Here is a 13,289-nt window from a genome sequence, read left to right on the forward strand (position 1 = left end):
AGGCTTTGCACTGAATTGCTATGTTTATCATTTATTCAGCAAAGACACCTACCATGGTGTGCTACTACTGTGGTTTCTATAAAGGTGGGTCCTTGTTCTTCAATTTGACATGTGTATTGAACGCAATCTTCCAGCCACGAAGAGCCCTTAGGAGCACACTTTCCATCCCATTCGCACCCTATGAATTAGGATACAATATGAATACATGTAAATAATTTCTGATCTGAAAGACAACAGGGGAGTACCAGAGTGTCTGTCAAACCATGATTAAACTCAAACTCGACCAAACAACGCAAACAATATAAACAAAGGAATTGTTTTCGCTGAGACCAATGAAACAGGTACAAATAATAAGTAGTTGTGTTAGGTGTTCGGAAAGATAAGCGTCTTCTACTTCATCGACAACACCTGATATGTAAATCAAGGGCAGGAGTAATGTTACATCTCCAATGGGAGAATCAGTGAGGTATCAGAATAATCAAAATCCTCAACTATAGAATAACACGGTGCATTGAAGTTTTAAAAATTAACTAAGAATTTTTGTCGTCATTTTATACGTTCATATTATCATACACATGTTTGCTGGTTCCATAATTTTGTCAACATTTCTAATATCACTTCAAGTTTTCAATTTATCAGAACGCTTTAAATAGATATTTTAAAGTCATACTGTTTCATGTAGTACTGCACATGCTTATTGGATTCGATAACAACGACGAGTTTCCATACATTAACACATTTAGTGCATAATTTACGCGTTACAGGCTGTGTGGTAGCATTTCATAATCTGTGTAGACCACTGTCATCTGGCTAGTTGTTGCGTGATAAAATGACTTACAAACAGAAAAGTTAATGCAACAGACCACTTAACGTGTTTCTGTCATTAAAATATGACGCAGGTTTCGCTACACTTAACCCATACTATTATATGTGTATATTTACCAATCTCTGTCGGTATGAAATCTCCATTCACGCACTTGAACTTCACACATTCGTTGTCTGTAACAAGTCGCGTTCCTGATCTCTTACATTGACCTTCATCGTCTCGACATCCTTTAAAAAAATATGACATATATCATTTCATGCATTGACCAAAGCGAAATGAGCAATTATAATTATGGCGGATTAAATATTCTGACTTAAATGATATTTGTCATATCCGGAAAGAAATGACACAATTTAACAAAATCATTGAGATGTCATCGCTAAAATGTTATTCATGAATATTTATCGTACCTGTTAAGGATATAAGTTTATGTATTACAACAATTCTTCTGCGTCGGAGATTGTTATCCACACATATCCGGTTGTGTTTCAGAAGAAATCCGATGAACATTTACTCGATAAAATGAACATTTCGAAAACAAAAATCAAAAATAATCATGGAACGTAAGCTTGATTGATTTTACAACAATTGTGAAACACAAGTAGCGCGCAGAGGACTTATTCTGGGAGGAAACAGGGGCACCGGAAGAAAATCAAAGTGGTCTGGCTGGTGACCCCACACCTTATCAAGTCCGATCGGAGAATCGAACCCCGGTTGTCTTGGTGAAAGGCAAGTGCACAATCCACTGCGCCACCTGACCACTACACTATTATACTGGTGAATTATGAAACTAAATGATATTACGTCACTCATTATGACATTTAGCATTTCACAAGAATTGTACACCATCCATAAATCTTAACAGTATCTTCTATTCATATTACTTTAGTCGTTAACAATGACCAATCGGAAATACAATCTTGAATAAGTTGAATGTCTAAACTCAAGCAAACATGAATTAACAGATGCAGTATTGAAACAAAAAAAAACCATAATTACAGATATACAGAACATTAACCGTGACCAGTGACGGAATACAAAAAGGTGTTATTTATAACGTCACGTATGTCAGAGTGTTAAATAAAATATTATATAGCCCCTTTTATTAGAAATAATTGCAGGACCAGTAACGTATGTTCTTTTGGATACAATCTTTTCTCCTCCTTTTTCAGGGGGTGGGGCGGGGGTGGGGATGGGTGGATGAAATATGGATCAATTGATACGGAATCTTTTTCTTTTAGATGTCAGCATTAACTATCTGCAATTTATGCATTTAATAAAAATTGCCCGGAACAATATGACTCCTACTGGCGATAAGCGACAAGGTTCAGTTCATGGATGTACCGAAGTAGCGCAGGAATAATTAGTCATAGCTGCTATAATAATTCATACCCGTTACAACTATCATAAATATAACAATTAATATAAACAGCTATGATTAGTCATACCTGTAACACTTCCTCATACCTGTAATAAAAATCCATACCTGTAACAAGTATTCATAGCAGTACTTAGTATTAATACCTGCAGTTCTCTCTACAACTTTGACGTCGTTGTCTTCTGGGCTGTAGGCACATCTATATCCCTGACACTTTTCTTGATCAAACCATTTGGCATCTCGCTCTTTACATTCTCCTTTCCACTTGCAACCTGTTAAAATTTGAATAATAAGACCTGAAAGACTGGACTTTTTGCGTAAAATACGCCGGTTCCTAGTACATAAATATACATTCAATAAATTGCAAATACTTGTGGTGAAGAGATTTGAAGCAGCTTTAAGTATGGTATCGTTTAATTTATACAAATAGAGAACAGACATGTGTCATCCGCGACACACCACCTTATCATGAATGATGATTCATTTATTCTGTTCAGCATTTCGTAATCTAAGACCTGGACAAATAATCTGATATGCTATCCCTTCAGATATCTTAACATCAAGGATATAATTATCTTCGTGGTATAAGAATTGTCATGCCATTCTTGTTCAGCGGTTTAGAAGTTAATGTTCAGGCAAACATCGGCAGACATTCGGGCTATCATCAAGCTTATCAATATATAATACAATGCACATTCTATATGTATATTTATAATAGTGTATCCCAGGAAATATTTGCTGTAGTGTAACATTCGCCTTTTACGTTCTACGTTAAGCAAGCGAATTTATCATTACATCAAATTTCCGTAATCAACACCATTACATAAAAATCAGGTTAGAAGAGCGAAGTAACTGATCTGAGAATACGTTTTTTTTACCGACAAAGGGCGAAAGTTTGACAGGGCAAAAGTTTCTTGGTTTACTGTTGTTTATTTGGTACAACATTTGGACAAATAACGTCTTAATATAGGTAATTACTTCGGTTCACTGGCTCAAGTGATCTAGTTTTTCTGCTACATGTGTATTCCACGCATTCTTTCTTGTCCAAATAAAACTCCCCAGGTTTCAAACACCCTTCTGGAGTTGTACATGCTACAAGTAAAACGTGTACATTTTTATATGCATATAAATATTGAACGTTAGTTTAACATCTTACATCAATAAGCTTAGCTAAATGAAACAAGTGTAATTTACAAATGTCTTTTATACGAGTAATCTCCTTAACCTGTTTTTCCTAACGCTTTGACGATTTGATTGACGCATTTCTTCATATATTAAAGTTTTCAAATAAAACTGACCTCGTCTTTATATTCTATATGCACTTATCACATAATTTTCCTTTTTTATGATGTCAGCGGTGGCATTATGCTTTAAGAATATATTCTCATATTGTGTACATGTTTATTACAAAATTGAAAAGACATATGTAAGTACACGTTATGTTGTGACGCATATGTTAATTGATCAAATTTATTTTTAAAAAAAGACAGAATAAAGCAACACATATAGATAGTGTTTTTCGCTTACCGAATTTGGATATCTCGAACTCTCCACCTTCCCGACAGACGTACTGTAGACAGCCTTCCGAACGCTTATCACCAGGCTTAAAACAGCCACCACCGTCACAAATACAGCCTTCACAGAAAGAAGATCAGCAAATGTTTCAGAACTTTTGATAACTAAACACTGTACCTGGTTAAAACACAAAACCTGTTACCTTGACGGCACAAGTGGTGATTTATCCATCACTCTTAAAATCTTTTCAAACACCTTTTTCAAATATACATATCCCAGTGTATCACATTGTGTAATTAAAATTTAAAAAATCTTTTGGATTCCGCAATAATGACTATACCCCCTCCGGTCTATTTTCAGTTACAAGAAAGATAATTATTTCGGATTCTGAGATAATCTCGAGATACGCAAGTGTGGACAGACAGACGGACAAAATGACAGACACCGCGATTACTATAAAAATAGGGACCCTAATAAAGGGCATGTAAAACCCGTTCAATACAAGTTTTAAAGACATTTACAATAAGTTTTTACTGCATAAAGTTTTAAGAAAACTAACATTCAATATTTATGAATTAGTTGTGCACCAACAATATAGTAAGCTTACCATGAGAAGCATTTACATGTGTTTCCACAAAGTTGATTCCTTTTGAAACAAGTTCACATGTGTACACAACACAGTTTTTCTCCCATGACTCGCCAACTTTGTAGCATTTCTTTCTCCATTTGCATCCTTTCAAAACAAAAACAAAAAACATAATTGTACACGAACATGAAAACTTCAGATCAAACAGATGAAGGAAAAATTGAAATTCAAACTCAAAATCAAAGAAAGTTTTACAAAATATGACCAGAGGAAAGGTTAACGACCTTTCCAGGTAAAACAAAACCCATGTGTTCCAGAAGGTTATGCATTGCCCTGTGTATTGCAAATATCGTAAGTTTCAAATGTATTCATAAATGTATGTTCATACAACCGACAAGGGTGCACTGTTCCGAAATGAGGAGCGTTACGCAAAGTTGTATTGTTCCGAAAAGAGCACTGTTCCGAAATGGTGTATTTTTTCCGTAATCGTGAATTGTTCCGTAATGGTGTATTGTTACGAAATGGCTCACTGTAATACAGTTTATATGCAGTTATTCAGAGACATTGCTTATATATCTGTGACAAGGTAATCAGAATACCGCCGTGGGACACGCCCTTACATCTCATGTAAGTCCAAATGCTGTTAATATTTTGCATTGCTTTACATACATATGGCTTTGTCAGTTTATATCAAAATAAACAGAAGTTTACCTTTGTTTTAACAATGTATGTAGAGCGCATCACGTTGATTCGTCAGTTTGAATATTGTTTTTGTTCATTGTAATGCAACAAAGACTGCACAAGTGTTCAAGAGCAATACGATGTTTTCATATTATAAAATCAGTATTTTTCACTGAAATGTGAGATTTCCATTTTGAAACATTTGCATTATTCACTTTTCTACTAATACGTACCTACTTCAACGGGCTTAAATTTTGAATTTTGGTTACATAGGAATTTGTTGCATTCTTCTTCCTTCTTCTCACCCTTCTTGAAACACCGACCATCGTCATTCTTGCAACCTAGCAAACGAAAAGAAAGAAAGAAAACTCCGGTGCTTAAGGTTTGTTGATCAGAATTTAACAGCGCATTGCGTACATCTTAGATCATGTGAAGATATTGTATGAAGAAGCAGTAGTAGTGTAAAACTGAGCTTAAATGATCAGGGATGACTTAATTGTGACTCGCAACTGAAAGCAGATGCTGCAGATTGGATAATGAAGAAAAACACCTTTTAACTGCATCAATAACAGCTTTCGATTTATCTCAAGATACATTAGCAATTTGCTTTTAATACTTAGTAATTGCCTGGCAAAGAGCAATGCTTCCTTCATAATTGTAGAAATGTGATAAAACACTTTATTTTTAAACGTGTTTTTTGTCAATGGTACATTCATTTAAATGATTATTTCTTTACAATTCCGTGTGTTTTTTTCCGATTTAAAATTGACATCGCCACACGTTTTTGTTTAAACCCTATTGAATGACTATGTCTGAATTGCAAACCGTTATATTACTGAAAGATAACTTACCTGTTGTCTTTGCATCAATAATGATATCCTTCATAACTGGTGAATATATACATCTGAAATCTGTGCAGGACTCCGGGTCAAACCATGTAGAGTTAAGGGGTCTGCATATATCTCCGTCTTGACAATCTACAAGGTGTAATTAAACTATGTCATTAAACTAACGAACATTCTGTTAATTCATAATATCAACTATTATAAATAATTCAGAGTATATTATGATGATACTATTCCACAAATGTTTACTGTTTTTAAGTACATTTTCGTTATTTAATATTAATATACACCTCATTTTGATTTCGCATTATTCAGTTTATAAAGCCTTAATTAATAGTATAAATAATATCATTTTTTTATTAAATAATTGAATATTATCCTTTAGTAATTGTCGTTGTTCGTAGATAATCTACTTCAATTTCAAGAAAGTACACATATTTCATATACACAATATCTATTAATATACCCTACTACCTTGGCCATTTTTTTGTAAGATCTAAATTGGAATATAGCTGTGCGTGTGACTTATGGAATTTAAAACAATAATTATATATCAGATAGTACCTTCTTTGACAATTACGAGTGTATTCCTTGTTGGATCACATAAGTAGGTCGTGCAATCTTTAACGGTCGTATCTCCTGGCCACATACACTTCCCGTCAAAATCCTTACAACCTGGAATGTTCACAAAAGCATACACCTTTTTCGTTAGCACAAAAGCAATTTACAACCATTAATTTCCCAAGTAATCAACACATCGTTATAAAAAACACGGATTTAAGCAAGAGTGCGAGTTTCCGAAAAAGTTTACATTAAAAGCATAGCAACGAAAAAACTTCATTAACCTTTCAGTTTTCTTTTTGTATCGCAATAATTATAGAATAATCTCAAAGCGAGATAGGAAACATATCCAACTACATGATATTTGATTTTAAATGAAAACAATAACAACACTTTAACTGGATTGCTTTCAAAGTCGTTTTTTATCTATTTGTGTGTGCTATTATAATTTAATTTAATACTGAGGACATGAAACTTATGTTCTGTACCTTGTTGCTCCGACGTGTGCATGATGAGCTGTGAGGGACTGATATATTCTGATTTACACTTGTAGCGGATGCACAATGTCCTATCTACCCACCTTGCACGGTCGCTCTTACATCCACCTTTGTACATACATCCTGTTGTATACAAATAGGCAATTACGTGTTTCGTATAAAGATTGAGTAGCATTGATAATTAGAGAACTAAACACATGATTAAATGAAGATGCTAAACTTTGACATAACCAATGATTAAATGAAAATGTTGCACTCAGATATCAAAGTAATTCTTATAATGATAAAATATTTTCAAAATGAACCCGATTTTCTCTGAAGGTGTACATCATAATAATATATTATTTTGAGCATGTCATGAAAGATTGTCTATTTTGAAAAGCTTGAAAAGCTTCATACAGTTTCTTACCTTTTTCAACAGGTGAAAATATTTCGTATTTGGTGCATTCGTACTTTACGCATTCATTTTCCTCATCCGTGATACGATCCCCGAAAGGATAGCACCTTCCTCCAGTCCTACAGCCTGGTATGTGGAAAAATATAGAATAAAGTATAACATATACCTGCCTCGTTATATAAGTAACACTAGTTTGCTATAAGTATTATCCAAGAACATAATAATACTACATAAGTGACAGATAGTAGGAGCATCACACAATGTATAAGTCTGCTAGGAGATATAAAATAAAAAGAGGCACGAAAGTTATTGTTCGCAAATTCGTAAGAATTAAACATATTCTAAATGAAGCGCTGTATGCTATAACAACTAGACCTTCAATCAGCAAAAATATATCCAGTATAATTGACAGTTTAATTAATCTGCGGAAATTGTATTTACCGTATGGTGAACTCTGAATTTCCGGTAGATCGGATCCCTCGGAGTACACGCATGTCTGTTTAACACACTTATTTCTGTGAATCCAATCCTCATTTACAGCTTTGCACTTTTTACGGAATTGACAACCTGGAAATAAACATCTTATACAATACAGACTGTATATGTTATAAAGGGTCTTCACATACTACAAGTTTAGGTGTCAACAATATGTCACATAGATTAGATGCACATCATAGGGCTTAATTGGCATGAACTCTGTTGATGAGTTTCAGAACTTCACTATGATAGAAAAACTTTGATTTAGTAGGGAAAACTTTTGTTAAAACCATTACAAAATGTCATTGTCATACATACCAACGTCCTTAGGGAAGAACTTAGCACCATACCCTCTCCTTCTTTCACATTCGTAAGTTACACAATTGTTAATCTTTTTCAGTGTTCCAAATTCATGACATCTTCCTTGCTCGTCCCTGCAACCTGAACAATACAAAACAATCAGTATCTACAATTTCTAGCACAAGCATAGGACAGTGTATAAGACATGTAACGTCGGTAAGTGCGGCATAATGATTGATAGATCACATATAATAAGAAAAAAAGGTTCATGTTATTGAGAACCGGTTCGACTAAAGGAATGACATATCTTATCAACAGTGACACAAATAATAATGAGATTTAACTCACCCCATAGATCTCTTTTAACTTTTGGTATTTCAGCGTCATTCTTTCTGATGCAAGAGAACGTCAGACATTTTTTGTCGTGTTGCCACTTAGAGTTCAAGAACTTGCAACTTCCTCTGAATTCACATCCTTAAAATCAATAAGAAAAGTAAATACCTTGATTATCAAAGACAACCGACTCGGTTAAATAATATTATGCTATAACCCGCTTCTATAGTCCGTTCAAAAGAAGATCTGTAACTTTTTTGGTATTCATATTTCCCATATTTTGTTATGTCCGAATAGACATTCAAGAGAACTTTGAAGTTCTCGGAGGTCAGTAAAGCCACCGAAAAAATCGGAGAAGATAACAATGACAACTCATATACAAAAACAAATGGCTTATCCATTGTTTTGATCACTCTTACAATTGAAAGATATTTCCATTCAATACGTTACAGTAAATTGCTTTAGAATACGTCAACATGAAAACTGTGATATAATTTCCTAGAATGTAAGTAATTATAAGGTTTTTTCTTTCTCGGGATGGAATATGCATGGTAAATATATTAGTACGATTGAATGATATGATGATAGGGTTGTTTTAGGTTTCTTTAAAGCCAAATGGAAAATAGATACCACTGCATCACTTCAAAAACACCCAGTCAAAACGTCAAGTCGACACAAAGAACGACAACGGGAAGCAAGGAGACATCAAAACAACAGGGAAAACATCATGAAAACCTACATTACTCTTAAGGCGAAACCAGATAATCTAGGCGAATACGCTTCAAGTTAATTAAAGCTCTTGTAAAACTTGGTGAAGGAACTTACGTGCATCTACTATTGTGAAACCCTTTCTCAAACACTTATATGTGACACATGCCTCTGTTTTCGTCTGGCCCCTCCAGTAGCAGGTTTCGTGGTCTACACAACCTTTTAATAAAACCACAAATCTTATGTAGACATCGTATGGAATAAAACATAATAATAATAATAATAATTCGAGGTTCTAATATATCGCTTTATCACAACCTAGTTCGTAGGTCGTCTCAAAGCGGTTCACAAATTATTATTCGTAGTTATAGGGGCTTTGCAACCAGCTAATACATTTCACAACTCCCTGGGAAGTATACAGCCGGAGCTGCCATTTCGGCGCTAACAGCTAGCATTCATCAGTTCTAGCGCTGCCAAACCACGTACTAAAGTGGAGTAAAGTATCTTGCTCAAAGATACAACACAGTGCCGTGACTCGAACCCGCAACCTTTCGGTCACGAGCCCGGCGTCCTACATTACCATATAAGTTTGAAATAAGAGTTTAGCTGTTTGCTCTTTATTAATTTTGCAATATATGGTAAAAACACAATCTAACACTTGTCGTCGTTAACGACTTACATGACTTGCGAATTGAAAGTTAGACAGACAAGGTTTGTTTTCTAAGAAATGATAGTTAATGTTTTCATGTAATAAATCAACTAAAACGTGACTTAGTCTTTATCCTTCCCTGTTTAGATATGTAATTTGTTTTTTTCTAATTTTAAATAGCTCTATTGTTTCCAAGCAATAGTAATTAGAAAACATTAATACATTATCTTGTGATATAATTACTATCTTAAAAATGTGGATCTCAATTATCTGTATTTGTTAATTGATAAACCTAGTAATAACCGTTGATTTAAACAAGTACATGAGTATGTGCTATTAGTTATGGAGTATATAACTTACCAGCCCTCTCCTTCTTTAGTGTTTTGATGAAACCGGCTCCTTGTTCAACGACTACACATTGATACCGGATGCAGGCCTTCTCGTCATCAATCACCTCACCAACTTTCATACACGTGTCACCATGGGGACAGCCTTTATGAATCGACAGTAAAGAACGTTGACTGTGGCAATAACTATTTTCATAATAGTAATATCTTAATCACTTTGGAAGAAAATTACCGACAAATCTGCCATTTAATATACTATTTTGTCTTTTTATTGAACTCTACTTTGAATTTAGATTCTTATTGATACAATGTTATTTACATTTACTCATTTCATTGTTTATTAGCAAAACCCTCTGTGGCCTATGACATGGTCTTGATACACCGTGGAAATATACTTATATAAAACAAATATTACTGGCTGATACACTCAATGGTGAATTATGATATTTTGCTTTTTCTTTGTTTTTGATAATGCTGAAGTTTTATTTATTTTTTTCAAACAAAAAAAAAGTCTATCGCTTTATCGAGCTACAATATTACTAACCGATAGATGTAGGTTCCATTGTGCCATTAACACATTTAAACTCGATACAACCATTGTCGCCTTCGATCTTGGCGCCACTCCTCCAGCATCTCTCTCTGTATGCGTCCTCACATCCTTGAAGTGAAAAGACATTGTTATTATTTTGTCGATTGCACTTTCAAGTTAATGAAAATACTGAGAAACATAAAGGATTTATGTATATTCTTGGTGATCAGTTAAACAGGAAAACGAGGCAGGTCGGGCTAATTACAAGTAATGGTCTTTTATAATTTGCATATATATATATATATATATATATATATTTCATTAAATCAATTGCATTGCTGTAATATTGTATATGATTATCAAATCCAGATCATATAAGAAACCAATTATATTGCACAACAGATTTTTTTCATTATTCCATTGAAAGCCTTAATGTGAAAATGAAAACTCACATGAATGCCGTGAACATTAATCTAGATTTGTTTGTTCATGCGTAACGGCCTCTCGTCACAAAAAAAAAATCATGTTTGGCCTAAATCGTCACAACAGTACACATACTCTAAAATCAAATTAACGGTAAGAAATTGTATTGTACACTCTATTTTATTACAAAGGCATACTTTTCTATGTCCTTAATAATAATTTTCACTGAAATTTGTGTAAACCGTTTTCTTGTGTCTTGAGTATTGATAAAAATATGACGATCATCGAAGTAAAAACTAGTGAAAGGTATTTGTGAATCAATGAATAAATATTAATAACTATGGGGAAGCTCAAACCGTTTCAAACCTCTTACCATGAATTAGTTTCTCGACGGACACTCCATCTTCGTTTTCAACACAGCCATATTTAACACATTCGTCCTTACTGAACCATTTGGATCCAACTGGTTTGCACCCGTCTTCCCATGGACATTCTACAATAACAAGTTCGTGAAATAGTTCTCTCATGTGAAACGGATTAAGAATATCCAATAAATATAGAAGATAGGTGCATACTGATTTTCTTCTTGTATCGTTTTACTTATTAAGTAATCATATTTTTTGTAGAATATAATAACGGGTATTTTTTACTTAATCATTATAAAGGGACACAATGTGAACCGTCTATTGTGTCTGCTTCAATATTATTCTGTTATCTCTTTAAGAGGGGGACGGGTTTGGGGAAGGGTGGCTGATGATGGCATCTATGAGCACTATATTCACTGAAATTTGTTCAAACCGTTCTCAAAAACAGCCGACATTTTTACAAAGGCTTTTATCTTTTTGGCGTAAAATCGAAAACATGTGATTTGTGTGTAACATTTCCTGCAAGAACAAACTTTGTCGAGTTAGGGCTCATGCGTTGACATGCATATCACACCGTATCAGTGACACCTATATTAAATGAACAGGGCAGATACATGAAAAAATGCCATCAGTTGTGACATCAGTTATGCGCAGCATAGGAGAAGCATCACATAACAAATATGTGCAATGGCAACAAAATCCTGATCAAGGTAAAGTTGTCTTACAGGCACTGATGAAACGCGTCTTCTTGTGGTTACGTATTATACAGCATAATGTATATTCTAACATTTGATTTGAAAATGTTTTACGATATTAAATTGAGACCAAAAAAACTTCCTTAACGATTTTTGTAATAGTCTCTGCCCCTGTTGATAATTCTCCTGAGTATACCCAACATACGTTGTTTATATAAGGTAAGTAGCACATTAAAACTGTCGTTTCATAACAAACAGTGCAAAATTATCACAGTTTTAATGGTTACGTCTGGTAATCCCTTGAACATGTAGTGATCACATTTAGCAACTTTATTGTCAGATGTTCATTGACATTGATATATCCCTCGTCATCAACAGACAACATTATTGAATGGCCAATTTACATCCTTATTGAATGTTAAGACGTAATTATCCGAACAAACTGACCACTTAAATCTTTACTACATGTATCATCATCCATTGCCCCGCCCCCTTATAAATCATGAACATACTCGTTTGTATCCGGTTTTATCACATTATCATTTTTTTTATCTAGGAATGTTAAGAACTATATCGTTTGAGTAATTTTGTAATATCAAAGCACAACTTTTGTTCTCAAGTTTATTTAACTACATTCAAACAAATTTGGTAGTCCGATTTACATTTTGTATTATTTTCATATTTGTACAATTGTCACCATTAAATATATTGAATGATTGGATGTATCAGTACCTACCCTCGTCTACAGGATAGAAACCTCTTCCGTCAGACATACATTCGAATGTCTCACACTTCTTCTTGATACGATCTCCGGGAGCGTAACATTTCTTCTGAAATAGGCAACCTATAACAGAAGGAAAAAGTAAGCTATTTCAAAACGAGTGTGATACGGCGAATGCGACAATAACTCATTTATAATCATGTAAGACTGGATTGGGCATGCCATTTTACCAAAGTTATCATAATACCAAATTATCAAAAACGGTAATTTAATTATCAAAATTGATTTTATGGACATTTTTTATTATATGAAAGCCAACATATATTGTAAATATTTGCTTCGAAAACATAGTAGGGGTTTTAACACATGTAACAAAATATACAAAGAAAACTTCTTATTGTGCATCTTACGCAATGTACAACCGTAAAATATCTTTAACTGGTCAAAGTTGTGTTT

At 34.0% G+C, this 13,289-nt stretch overlaps 1 protein-coding gene across 1 annotated transcript in view; it reads right to left on the reverse strand.

The window, feature by feature from the left end:
• Positions 1-13,289, reverse strand: part of LOC110452586 — a 33,712-nt gene that overhangs the window by 7,509 nt on the left and 12,914 nt on the right. The window contains exons 13-30 of the mRNA XM_021501217.1: positions 12,849-12,956; positions 11,426-11,545; positions 10,645-10,758; positions 10,114-10,245; positions 8,412-8,537; positions 8,082-8,204; positions 7,728-7,853; positions 7,299-7,412; positions 6,881-7,012; positions 6,396-6,506; positions 5,838-5,963; positions 5,220-5,327; positions 4,327-4,452; positions 3,732-3,839; positions 3,183-3,296; positions 2,351-2,476; positions 943-1,053; positions 53-178 (exon numbers count right to left, since the gene is read on the reverse strand). Of these exons, the coding sequence (XP_021356892.1) occupies positions 53-178; positions 943-1,053; positions 2,351-2,476; positions 3,183-3,296; positions 3,732-3,839; positions 4,327-4,452; positions 5,220-5,327; positions 5,838-5,963; positions 6,396-6,506; positions 6,881-7,012; positions 7,299-7,412; positions 7,728-7,853; positions 8,082-8,204; positions 8,412-8,537; positions 10,114-10,245; positions 10,645-10,758; positions 11,426-11,545; positions 12,849-12,956 (2,151 nt within the window). The remainder of the gene's footprint in view (positions 1-52; positions 179-942; positions 1,054-2,350; positions 2,477-3,182; positions 3,297-3,731; positions 3,840-4,326; positions 4,453-5,219; positions 5,328-5,837; positions 5,964-6,395; positions 6,507-6,880; positions 7,013-7,298; positions 7,413-7,727; positions 7,854-8,081; positions 8,205-8,411; positions 8,538-10,113; positions 10,246-10,644; positions 10,759-11,425; positions 11,546-12,848; positions 12,957-13,289) is intronic.

The sequence above is a fragment of the Mizuhopecten yessoensis genome, unplaced genomic scaffold, assembly GCF_002113885.1.
Source record: "Mizuhopecten yessoensis strain PY_sf001 unplaced genomic scaffold, ASM211388v2 scaffold6759, whole genome shotgun sequence".
NCBI lineage: Eukaryota > Metazoa > Mollusca > Bivalvia > Pectinida > Pectinidae > Mizuhopecten > Mizuhopecten yessoensis.